The 12,688-nt window shown below is 40.9% G+C and overlaps 1 protein-coding gene across 1 annotated transcript in view; it reads left to right on the top strand.

The window, feature by feature from the left end:
* The window catches only part of Dtwd2 (DTW domain containing 2), a 61,071-nt gene that overhangs the window by 26,217 nt on the left and 22,166 nt on the right, over window positions 1-12,688 (top strand). Inside the window, exons 3-4 of the mRNA XM_036205010.1 lie at window positions 1,127-1,221; window positions 1,521-1,713. Of these exons, the coding sequence (XP_036060903.1) occupies window positions 1,127-1,221; window positions 1,521-1,713 (288 nt within the window). The remainder of the gene's footprint in view (window positions 1-1,126; window positions 1,222-1,520; window positions 1,714-12,688) is intronic.

Here is a 12,688-nt window from a genome sequence, read left to right as displayed (position 1 = left end):
GTGGTGCTGGGGAGTATACCTGGGAAAGTTATGGCGTTTTAAATCTTTGTGACTGTTTAATTTGACATATATACATGTATTACTTAACAAAAGTTTGGAAAGCAAAGGTCTCCATAGTGAAAAGAAGGGAAACACTAGTCTATGAAACACTGGCAAATTTCCCTAGCCCCTTCTAAGGCACAGTGGCTAACTGCTTGCCTCCATAGGACTAACGGTAGAGCTGTGGTAACAAGAAAACCTGTTCTTAGCAGGGGAAGCTAGGATGCCGAAGAAATCCACGGATGGTGGTCAGCTTTGTGCTTGGTTCTTCTGACTCCTGAAAGTGCAGCCCACTCCATGGGAGGGAGAGAAAGCTTTCTGGAGTAGGCAGTTCCACTGGGCATTAAAGTTGTGCAAGAAAACTACTTCCCTTTCCCTCATTTGTTATTTAGTAATTTGCAGGTAACACTGTGGAGACTTGTGTATTTTGGAGGACAGTCTAGTATTTGTTTTGTTGCTTAGGTTGTTCCCCTTGCTGTTAGTAAGTCTCTAAACTTGTGGCTCTGTCGTTTGCACTGCCTTTGTTTTCTTTTTGGCGCATGTTGCTGCTTTTTTGGTATCGAGATATAGGCTATCATCTGCAAGCGGACATGTTCAAAATGTAATTACTGTTGAAATAAAAAGCTCATCAGAATAAATTATTCAGTTTAACACAAATTTATATGCATTTATAATTTATAATTCATTTAGTTTATTACTGATATTTATTAATTAAACATAGAAGTAGATTTCATTGTGGGATTACATACATATGTATAAAGTATTTTCCCCCTATAATTTATAATTCTAACCATTAGCCTGTAAGTGTATCTAAATAAGTTTAAAAAATGTGCTTGTGTTATGCTTAATACTGATAAGTTAGAAAACTGTTACTGCTTCTTAGAGTCTGGTCTTGAGTAAAAGATTTGTAAAATATATAAAGTTATAAAGCAAATGTTTCTCAGAAGGGTTTTTCTTTCTGCAGTGCTGATGCTGACACTCAGTTCCCTGTATCTGATGAGCAAGCATTTATTACTCAATTCCAGAAAAGTTTTAAAAGAGTTCCCCTGGGTAGTAACTAACTCCCTGTTCTATTTTTTCATTGAAGGAAAGCAAAGTGTTGCGCACAGTCCCTCTGCTAGCGGCATGCCTTCCCCCTGACAAGTGCACTGTAAAGATCGGCCGCCGCTTCAGTGAAGAGCGGTGAGTGAGCTGACTGGCGGGCAGGTGGGGCTAGTTCTTTCCTTCATAGAGGTTTCTTTGGGAGGGTAAAAATTATCTCACTGGCCATTGGCTAGGAAAGCCTTGGCAGGAAATGATGAAGAGGAAAGTGGAAGAACTCTGGCTGAGGAGACAGCATGCCAATCACCAGATTCAGAGGCTTCTGTCATTTGATTAGACAGATTCGTTGAGAGGGAGCTTTGCTTAGGCATTCACTAAGTGTAGTAAAACTTTTGTTTTCCCCACACCTAATACAGATATCTTAAAAATTATTGTTTTAGAGATATTGAACTTTCAACTGTTTGCCGGGACTCTGGTACATTAATATTATATCCAGGGGCTGAAGCTACTAATTTGGAAGAATTTATATTAGATTCTCCTGTCTATCCTTCCACAATCATCCTCATTGATGGTACATGGAGCCAGGCTAAGGACATTTTCTATAAGAATTCCTTGTTCCGACTTCCCAAACAGGTAAACTAATACTTTAACAAAGAATAACTACAATTGTATAATTACTTGCTATATACACACACATATATATTTACCATATACTCTAGTAATATGAATTAAATAGTATTTATGTGTATGCTGTAAGTACATATACTTACATTTGTATATAGAGCAAATTTCAAATGTGTCATCTCTTTTTATATATATAAGTGATTTTGTTAAGAAATGTTATATTTAAATAGTTACTTATTAGTAATGATTAAACTTTTTGCAAGGTACTTTATTTAAATATCATGGTTCATCCTTCATTTTTCATGTTAAAAGCTTTTTTTTTAACATTGTGTGTGTGTGCGCGCATGTTTGCGTGTGTGTATGTGTGTATGTGTTATGTGTGTGCGTGTGCGCGTGTGTGTATGTGTGTATGCGTGTATGTGCACGCATGCGTGTGTGTATGTGTGTATGCGTGTATGTGCACGCATGCGTGTGTGTATATGTGTATGTGTTATGCATGTGCGTGTGCGCGTGTGTGTGTGTGTGTGTGTGTGTGTGTGTGTGTGTGTGTGTGTGTGTGTGTGTGTACATACAGCTCCTGGGTTCTGGGAATAGAACTCAGGTTGTCAGTCTTGGTGGGAAGTGCCCTTACCTTCTGAGCCATCTCCCTAGTCCCGATCTTCAGATTTGATATAATTTGTTGTAATCAAAGATTTTGAAGTATTGAACCATGTTTGTGTTTTTTGGGTGAACTTTCCTGACTGTTCACATTTTTGTATTCATCTGGAACTTGGATTTTGTGTAATATATTGAGCTGTAATACACATGGTTTCCATATTTTTTCCCTGGCAAGTTTGGGTACTAAAGTTATTCTGATTTCACAGGATAAATTGAAGAAATATTTCTCTGTGGCCTACATTAGTTACCTATAGAATTAGATCCTTCATAAAAATTAGAAGGAATGAATTGGTAAAGCCATCTGCTCTAGTCTGCTCTGGTCACTTAAAAAAAGTGGCTTTTAAATCCTTCAAACTCTTCTGTGGAGACTTCAAACTTTCTGTTTACATTTGGCCTTCCTTTCTCTATTTCTCTAGGGGATTCTCTCCTCCAAGTGAGCAGTATATAAATTGTTAAACAGTTAGCTTGTCCTGAATGAGTTCTTTCTTGTTTCTAATAATACTTACTCAGATACACACCTACATATACACACATACACAGATGAAGGCATACTTTTTCTCTCAAGGTTTCTCTATTTTATGAGCTTTCAAAAGCTTTTATATTGTTTATAATTGCTGTTATATTTTGTTTTCACTTCAGTAATTTTATCTTGATCCATTTTTCAGTTGTATTTTTAATTGACATAATACTTGCACATGTTCATGGAGTACCTATGATTCTCTGGGGCATGTATACATTGGCTTAATGATGAAATGAGTGTCATTATCTCAGGTGTTCCTTATCTCTTTGGACTGAGAACATTTCCTCATGCAGCTATTGTTTCTTCGTGGTAAGAACATTCAGATTTGATTTCCAGCCATTAGAAGATTGGCTGTTGTTGACTGGAGTCACTGTGCTGTGTGACAGAGCCTGAGAGCTCACTCCTTCCTTCTCACTCTTAACTTTGTTCATTGGCCTCTTTCCCTCCCTTTCTTTGCCCATTATTATTTTACCTCGGATTCTGTGATAAACTTTTTTAGGCTTCACAGGAGTTGATCATAATGTGTGACTGGTGGTTTCACTTAGGATGGTGTTGTCAAGGTTCACCCACGTTCCCCCAGATGACAGGGTTTCATTCTTCTTTGTGACTGACTCATATTTCACTATACATACATACATACATACATACATACATACATACATACATACATACATACATTCACACACACACACACACACACACACACACACACACACACACACACGAAACTGTCTTTCTTCCCTGGATAGTAGTCTTTGGAGAATTTTCTCTGCTGTGGCTTGGTTGCCACAAAGTCCCTTAATTTGTGTGTATCTTGCTCAGTTTTTAAAGCTAACATTATTGGGTATAGTGCTTTTGGTTCATAGTTATTTGCTTTCTGAGGTTGTAATATTTCACTTCATATTTTCTGGCTTTGTAGAGTTGCTGATATAAGGTCTAGTTGTTATGGTGTTTCTGCTTTTGTCTGTAACTTGACAATTTTTCTCACACTACTTTTAGCATTGTTTCTTTGTATTTTTGACAAGCTATCTTGACTGTGATATATCATGGAATGTTCTTCTCTGATTCTGTCTGTGGTTCTTCTGTGTTTTGATGTGTACTTTTTTCTCTAGGTTTGGGAATTTTTCTCTATATTTTCATTATAACTTCTGCTGTATCTCTGTTCCTTCTTTTATCCCATGAATTCTTAGGTCTGGATTCTTGAATATATCCCAGACTTCTTGGAAATATTGGCTGTCTAAAGTAATTTTGCTCATGTATGTATGATATATATGGCTTCCAGTTTGAGGGAGCTGGGAGATTGGGGATAGACTGAGGTGGGTAGTTGTGCCACATTTTTTTTTTGTGGTGTTTTGCACCTCGGTGGAATGAATTTATGTTACATTTTTAAACTTCCTCTTCTTTCATCTCTTTGGTTGTTTTGTATTCTGTGAGTCCTTCTAAAGGGTTAGATTTTGTTTTCTGTTGCTATTTATGCGGAGTTGCAGTGGTTGCATTTTTTATTGGCAGACCTTGGTTTGTGTAGCTATAGTAGATCCTTTTACATTATACTTGCTGTGTTCCGAGACATCAGTTGGGGTACTAGTTAGAGAAGGTGTGGTGTGGTTGTTTTTTTTTTTTTTTTTTTTAAGAGCTGGATGTGTTAGTATTTGGGTAGCAAAGTGCAGAATCAATGGGGAAAGGAAGAGAGGCCATCCAGTGTGTTTGAGAAGCTGTGTGTGGGTGAAGGTATGAGAGGCAGTAAGGGAGGACAATTACAGATGTGAAAAGATTAGGGGGGTGTAGAAAAATGAAAATTGCTTGATTAAGGACAATTCTGGTGAGATAGAGATTAAAACTTGCTGCGTTAATAACTAATGTACAAATTTACAATAATTACATAAAAAGTAAAAACTGGAGAAGTAAAACTACAAAAATGTTAGAGAAAAAGATAAAAGCAAAAACAAAGATAGAACCAACCAAAATAAAAACAGACAAAGAAGCCAGGCGGTGGTGGTATACACCTTTAATCCCTGCACTTGGGAGGGAGAGCCAGGCGGATCTCTATGAGTTTGAGACCAGCCTGGTCTACAGAGCAAGCTCTAGGACAGGCATCAAAACTACACAGAGAAACCCTGCCTTGAAAAAACAAAAACAAACAAACAAACAAAAAGACAAAGAATGAAAACCTACAAATAAACCAGCCACCCAACTTGCTGACAAACCACAAAAGCACACTGAAGAAGCAGCTAGGTGTGGTGACATACATCTTTCATGCCAGCGCTCAAGAGACAGAAGTAGGTGGACCTCTGTGCATTCAAGTCCATCCTCATCTACACAGCGAGTCCATGGCCAGCCAAGTGAGCCTTGTCCTGAAAAACCAAAACCAACTATGCTAGCTAGTTTAATGTCAATTCCACATAACTGATAGTCATCTTGAGAGGATGGAACTTTGAGAAAATACCTCCAGACAATCAGGGTGTAAGCAGACAAGCCTGTAGGACATTTTCTTAATTAGTGATTGATAGGGGTAAGGTCCAGTCTGTTGTGGGTCATGCCACTCTTGGGCTGGTGGTCCTGGATTCTATAAGAAAGCAGGCTAATGACTTGAATTTGTGGGAGCTCACAGACTCTGTATGGACAGCTAGGGAGCCGGCATGGGACTGACCTAGGCATGTGGGTGACAGTTATGTAGCTTGGTCTTTTGTGGGGCCCCTAGCAGTGGGCCCAGTACCTGTCCCTGGTCTTTGGAACCTATTTTATATAGTGGGGTGCCTTTTTCAGTCTTGATGCAAAGGGGAGGAGCTTGTTCCTGCCTCAGCTTGATATGCCATGCTTTGTTGATTCCCAAGAGAGACCTTATCCCATTTGATGGAGAGGGAGGAGGAGTGGATGGAGGGGGTGGGGAGTGGGGGGGGGGTGGGGGGGTGGCAGGGAGGTAAAAGGGAGGTGGGGGGAGGGAATTGGAGGAAGAGGAGGGAGGAGAAACTGTGGTTGGTAAATAAAATAAAGGAAAAAAAAAAAAAAAGAAAAGAATCAGAAAGCCAAGATGACCAAGCCAGTAAGCATCACTGCTCCATGGTCTCTGCATCAGCTCCTGCCTCCAGGTTTCTATCCTGCTTATCCTTACTTCCTTCAGTGATGAATGTGATGTGGAAATATAAACCAAATCCTTCCCAAGTTGCTTTTGGGTTAGTATACCCTAACTAGAATAGAAATTGGTACCAGGCTAGTGGGATATTGCTGTGACAGACCTGGCCATGTTTTGGGAGGATTATGGATGGGCTTTGGAAGTTGGGATAGAAGTCATTGAGTGTTGAGACACTGGGCTCTTCTGTTGGAGCTTGGAAGATTAAGAGGGCTGAGAGCAGTGCAGATGGAGGCCTGGCTTCAGAAGTCTCAGAGCAAAGCAAAGACTGCCAGGGCATGTGTGTGAACAATTTATGGTGTTTGCTTAGTTGGAGCTGAAGAGTTGGCTGTGATTAACAGAATGGGGATTGCATTGAATCTGTAGATTGTTTGTGGTAGGATGGCCGTTTTTACTATATTAATCTGACTGATCCGTGGGTATGGCAGATCTTTCTCCATCTTCTGATATCTTCAATTTCTTCAGTGTCTTAAAGTTTCTTTTTATACAAGCCTTTTATTTACTTGGTTAGAGCTACACCAATATATTTTATATTATTAGAGGTTATTTGTGAGAAGTGTTGTTTCCCTGGTTTCTTTCTCAGTCCATTTGCCCTTTGTATATAGGAGGGCTACTGATTTTTTTTTTTTTTAGTTAACTTTGTATCCATATTTTGCTAAAAATGTTTGTCAGCTGTAGGAGTCTCCCCATGGAATTTTTAGGGACACAGACACATACACATGCTCACACACATACACATACATACTATCATATCATCTGCAAATAAAGATACTTCGACTTTTTCCTTTCCAATTTGTATCCCCTTGATCCTGTTGTCTTATTGCTCTGTGACTTCAAGCACTATAATGAATAGGTATGAAGAGAGTGGACAACCTTGTCTTGTTCCTGATAATTAGTGGAATTGCTTTGAGTTTCTCTTCATTTAAGTTGGTGTTGGCTATTGGCTTGCTATAAACTGCCATTATTATGTGGAGGAATGTCTCTTGTATCCATAATCTCTTTAGGACATTTATTATTAAGGTGGTGTTAAATGTTGTCAAAGGCTTTTTCTGCATCCAATAAGATGATCATGTGGTTTTTCTACCAGTTTGTTTATATAGTAGATTATAGTTACTGACTTTTATATATTGAATCATCCCTGCATTTCTGGGATGAAGCCTACTTGATCATGGTGGATAATCTTTTTGATGTGTTCTTAGATTGTTTGTGTTTTATTGAGAATCTTTGCATCTTTGTTCATATGGGAAAATGATCTGTAATTCTCTTTCTTTGTTGGGTCTTCATGTGGTTTAGGTATCGGGGTACCTGTAGCCTCATTAAATGAATTAGACCATGTTTTTTCTGTTTCTGTTTTATGAAAAAATGTGAGGACTATTGGCATTAACTCTTCATTGAAAGTCTGTTATAATTCTGTGCTAAAACCACGTGGGCCTGGACTTTTTTTGGTTTGGAGACTTAATTACTGCTTATATTTCAGTAGGGGTTATAGGTCTGTTCAATTACTTATCTGATCTTGATTTAACTCTGGTAAATGGTATGTATTGAGAAAATTATCCATTTCTTTTAGAAAATTATCATTTTCTTTTAGATTTTCCAGTTTGGTGGAATATAGGTTTTTAAAATATGTCCTTATGGTTCTCTGGATTTCCTTGGTGTCTGTTGTTACGACTCCCTTTTCATCTCAATGTTAATTTGGACATTCTCACCCTGCCCTTTAGTTAATGAATACGAGTTTGTCAATCTTATTGATTTTCTCAAAGAATCAACTCTTTGTTTCATTGATTCATTGTATTGTTTGTTTCTATTTTATTGATTTCAGCCCTGAGTTTGATTATTTCTTGCAACCTACTCCTTTTGGGTGTGATTTCTTCTTTTTGTTCTAGAGCTTTCAGGTGTGCTATTAAGTTACTAGTATGAGATTTCTCCAATTTTTTTTTAGATAGACCCTTAGTGCTGTGAACTTACCTCTTAGAACTGCTTTCATTATGTCCCATTAGTTTGGGTATGTTGTATATTTATTTCTATTAAATTCTAGAAAGTCTTTAGTTTCTTTCTTAATTTATATCTTGGCTCATTTCTTTTTCCATTTAGTAGTGAGTTGTTCAGTTTCCATGAGTTTGCAAGCTTTCTGATGTTTCTGTTGCTGTTGTTATCCAGCTTTAGTCCATGGTGGTCAGATAGAATGCAGGGTATTATTTCAGTTTTCTTGTATCTGTTGAGACTTGTTTTGTGTCAGAGCATGTGGTCAATTTTGTAGAAAGTTCCATGAGGTGCAGAGTAGAAGGTATATTCTTTTGTGTTTGGGGAAAACCTTCTGTAAATATGTTAGGTCCATTTGGTTTATAGCATCTGTTAGCTACAGTATTCCTTTTTGTCTGGATGACCTGTCCATGAGTGAGAGTGGGGTACTGAAGTCTCCCACTATTAATGTGTGAGAGTCAATATGTAATTTAAGCTGTAGTAGTGTTTCTTCTATGAACTTGGGTTTCCTTGTGTTTGGTGCATAGAAGTTAAGAACTACAATGTCCTTTTGGTGAATTTTTCTTTTGATGAGTATGTAGTGTCCTTCCCCTTCCCTATCTCTTTGGATTAGTTGTGGTTTGAGATCTATTTTATCAGATATTAAAATGGCTATACCAGCTTGCTTCTTATGTCAGTTTACTTGGAATATCTTTTTCCATCTTTTCCCCCTGAGGTGATGTCTATTCGTGATGTTAAGGTGTGTTTCTTGGATGCAGCAGAAGGATGGATCCTGTTTCATATCCATTCTGTTATTCTGTGTCTTTTGTGGGGGAATTGAGACCAGTGATATTGAGAAATATCAGTATCACTGAGCAGCGTTTATTGATTCTTGTTATTGTGTTGTTTGCTTTCTGTCTCTGTCGGTGTGTGTGTGTGTGTGTGTGTGTGTGTGTGTGTGTGTGTGTGTGTGAGAGAGAGAGAGAGAGAGAGAGAGAGAGAGAGAGAGAGAGAGAGAGAGGGAGGGATCTCCTTTAATTGCTGGTGTGGGATTATTTATTTCCTGTGTTTTCTTGGATGTTGTTATCATCCTTAGGTTAGAGTTTTCCTTCTCCTGCCTTCTGGGGGGGGCTGGGTTAATAGACATTACTTAAAGTTTTTTCATGGAATGTCTTATTTTCTCCTTGTGTTGTGATTGAAAGTTTTCAGGGTCTAGTAGTCTGGGGTGGCATCTGTGGTCTCTTAGTGTGCATAGAATATCTTTCCAGGACTTTCTGGCTTTTAGAGTCTCTGTTGAAAAGTCAAATAGGTCTGCCTTTATATGTTATGTGGTATTTTTCCTTACAGCTTTTAATATTCTTTCTTTGTTCTTTGTGTTTAATGTTTTGATTATTATGTGCTGAGAGAACTTTGTTTTCTTGTCTACTTGGTGTTCTTGTACCTTAATAGGAATCTCCTCCTTCAGGTTAGGGAAAGTTTCTTCTATGATTTTGTTGAAAATATTTTCTGTGCTTTTTAACCTGGGTTTCCTCTCCTTTCTCTATTCTTATTATTCCTGTATTTAGTCTTTTCATAGTGTCCCAGATTTCCTGGGTGTTTTGTGCCAGCGTTTTCTAGATTTAATATTATTTTGACCAAAGTATCCATTTCTTCTGTTGAGTCTTTAATGCCTAAGACTCTTTTCCATCTCTTATGTTCTGTTGGTGAGACTTCCGTCCGAGGTTCTGTTTGAGTTCCCCAATTTTTTATTTCCGGATTTCCCTCAGTTTGGATTTTATTGATCCTGTTTCCATTTTCAGGTCTTGAAGTGTTTTCCATTTCTTTCCACTATTTGTTTATGATTTCAGAGCTTTCTTTAAGTGATTTATTAATTTCCTCTTTGTGGAGTACTACTATATTCATAGAGGCTGTCTTAAGGTTCTTTTCATGTGCTTCAGCTATGTTGCAATACTCAGTCCTGCTGTGGTAGCTGGGCTCTAGTGGTAACATACTGTCCTGGCTGTTACTGTAGTCATTTCTACATACTACCTTTTGATCATTTATATTATGAGTCTGAATGCTGTTTGAGGGTACTAATTACATGAATATTTACAAATATGGAGCTATGGCTGGATTCCTGGGAGGAACCTTCTTTAGTTAGCCTGTGACATCTTTTTATCACTTTTCTGGATTTTTTTTTTTTTTTTTCTTTTCAGTACAGGGTTTCCTTGTGTAGCCTTGGCTGTCTTAGAACTAGCTCTGTACTATAGATCAGTCTGGGCCTCAAACTCACAAAGATCAGCCTGTCTTTATCTTCTAGAATGCTGGGATGCTACCACTGCCAAGCTTGATTTCTTTTCTTGTTTTTGTGTATTTACTTTTTTGTTTTTACATCCTGACTACAGTTACCCCTTCCTCATCTCCTCCTATTAACACCCCCACCCCATTCGCTGTTTTGTTTCTCTTCAGAAAAGGGCAGGCCTCCCATGGATATCAACCAAGGATGGCATATCAGATTGTAGTGAGACTAGGCACCTCCTCTTCTATTAATGTTGGACGAGGCAACTGGGTAGGAGGAAAGGGTCCTAGAAGTAGGACCAGAGTCAGAGACACCTGCTTGTGTGATTTTTTTCTTTTTTTACTTTTATTGATTCTTTGTGTATCCCGATCCCACTCACCCCCCCTTATCCTCTTTACTCTCCCTCTACCCTTACACCCTCCCCTCCTAAAAAAACCCAAATTTAAAAGAAAAGAAAGCAAAAAACAAAGCCAAACAAAGAAACAAACGAAACAAAAGAATCTTACCGTAGAGCTGTGGTGTGGCCCGTTGAGACACAATTAGCCCTTCAGTCCATTCATCCTTACTTGCAAGTGTTCACTGCTCTGGCTCGAGCCTCTGGCTTCTTCGACAGCACTAACAACGTGCTCTCATTGGGGCTCCTCTTGGAGAGCCTGGTGCCCTGTGTCATGGAGACCCTGCTGTTTTGAATCTGTAGGTTTGTCCTTTTCATATGCTCCAACAATTCATAGATAGGTACATGTTGGGGTGAGTTAACTCCTAGCCCAGGTTCTGGTAGCTGGGTTGGTCAGCTCCCTAGCTAGCTTTCCCTCATCATCACTACCTGGGTGAGCTCTCCAGCGCTGCATCAGCTAGCTCACCCAGTGCAGCCCACAGCAAGGAGCAGGGCCAGTGCTCCTGCTCTCCAGCCCTCTCCTGATTGCTTTAGGGGCATATGAGGAAGGTCAGTGTTGGCTCTCCTGTTTTCATACAGGACTGGCTCACCTGTGACCCTGACAATTGGGTCAGTTTTAGCATGCTGCCCAGGTAGGAATCAGGACCTGATGTCCTATGTGCTGTAGTTGGTGTAGGGCAGGGCTGGTTCTCACAGTCTTGTGACCCCGAGGTCAGCTCCTTTTCCTGCCACAGGCAGCAAAAGATGGAGGACATCTTTCTCTTGCCCATGTCACCGCATGGCAGTTGAGGTGTAGGGGCAGAAAGGTCAGCTCTGTTGCTCTCATGCCCTCAGTCTGGCTCATCTGCACTCCTGACCACAGGGTCAGCTCTAGTGTGCTGCCCAGACGGGAAGCAGAGGTTGCTTTCTTGTGCGCTGCAGCTGGTGAGGGTCAGGACTAGCCCTCTTGCTCTTGTGACCCCAAGGCCAGCTCTCTCATCTGCCACAGGAGGTAATGGGTGAGGGGGGGTGGGTACATCTTTCCTTCACCCATGCCACCACATGGTAGATGAGGGTGGGGAGGGTCAGCTCTCCTGATCTCATTCCCTCAGGGTCAGTTCTAGTGCTTCCCAGGCAAGGTGGGTGCCCCCGGTGAGGGATTGTCCTGAGGAGAAGGGCCATCTTGCCTGTTGTAATATCCAGCAAGGGGTTAGGACCAGCCATTCCAAGGCCAGTTAAGGGTGAGGCTGGCTACTGAGCCCTTCACTGGCCACAGCATTGTTTCAATGATCCCTGTGCTAGCACAGGCCATGGACATCACCCCAGACCCCCACTGCAGCAGGACCATGGACCCAGACATGACTCTTGGCAGCCACATGGTCCATAGGCATCAACATGACCCCTGGTGGTTGGCCAGACCCCAGGTACTTGCAGAGCCCTTGGTGGCAACTGGAGCCATGGACACCACCCCAGATTCTAGCTTCCACAGACCCAGATGTGGCCCTAGGCAATAGCCTGTGCCCAGAAGTCTCCATAGTTCCAGGTGGTAGCACTAGTCACCCAGATCAGCATGGCCCAGGGAATGGCAGTCTTCAGACACTGACATGGTCTGAGGTGGCTGATCAGAACCTGGTCATCCGCATGGCCCTCAGTGACAACAGGAGCCCTGGACATCAACTCAAATCCTGGCTGCTATAGGGCCACAGACCCAGGCATGGCCCTCTGCAGCAGCCCTGGCCTGGATGACACCCAGTGCCCCTGGTGACAGCACAGACCACTTAGATCAGGATGTCTCTGGTGGCAGCATGGCCCCTGGACACCTTCATGGCCATAGATTGTGGCCCAGAACTTGGTCATCTATGTGGCCTTTGGTGGCAACATGAGCTATAGACATCAATACAAACCCTGGCTGTGGTCCTAGGCAGTAGCCTGGGCTTAGATGTCACCATGGTCCCAGGTAGCAGCACAGGCCATCCAAGCTGGCACGGTCCCCACAGCAGTGTGGCTCTCGGACACCAACATGGCCTGAGATGGCAGCCTAGACCTCTGGTATTGGCATGGTCTTTGATG

This window comes from Onychomys torridus, chromosome 13 (assembly GCF_903995425.1).
Source record: "Onychomys torridus chromosome 13, mOncTor1.1, whole genome shotgun sequence".
Classification (NCBI taxonomy): Eukaryota; Metazoa; Chordata; class Mammalia; order Rodentia; family Cricetidae; genus Onychomys; species Onychomys torridus.
Note: the sequence above shows the minus strand (reverse complement) of the source record. Positions and strands in the feature narration are given on the sequence as shown.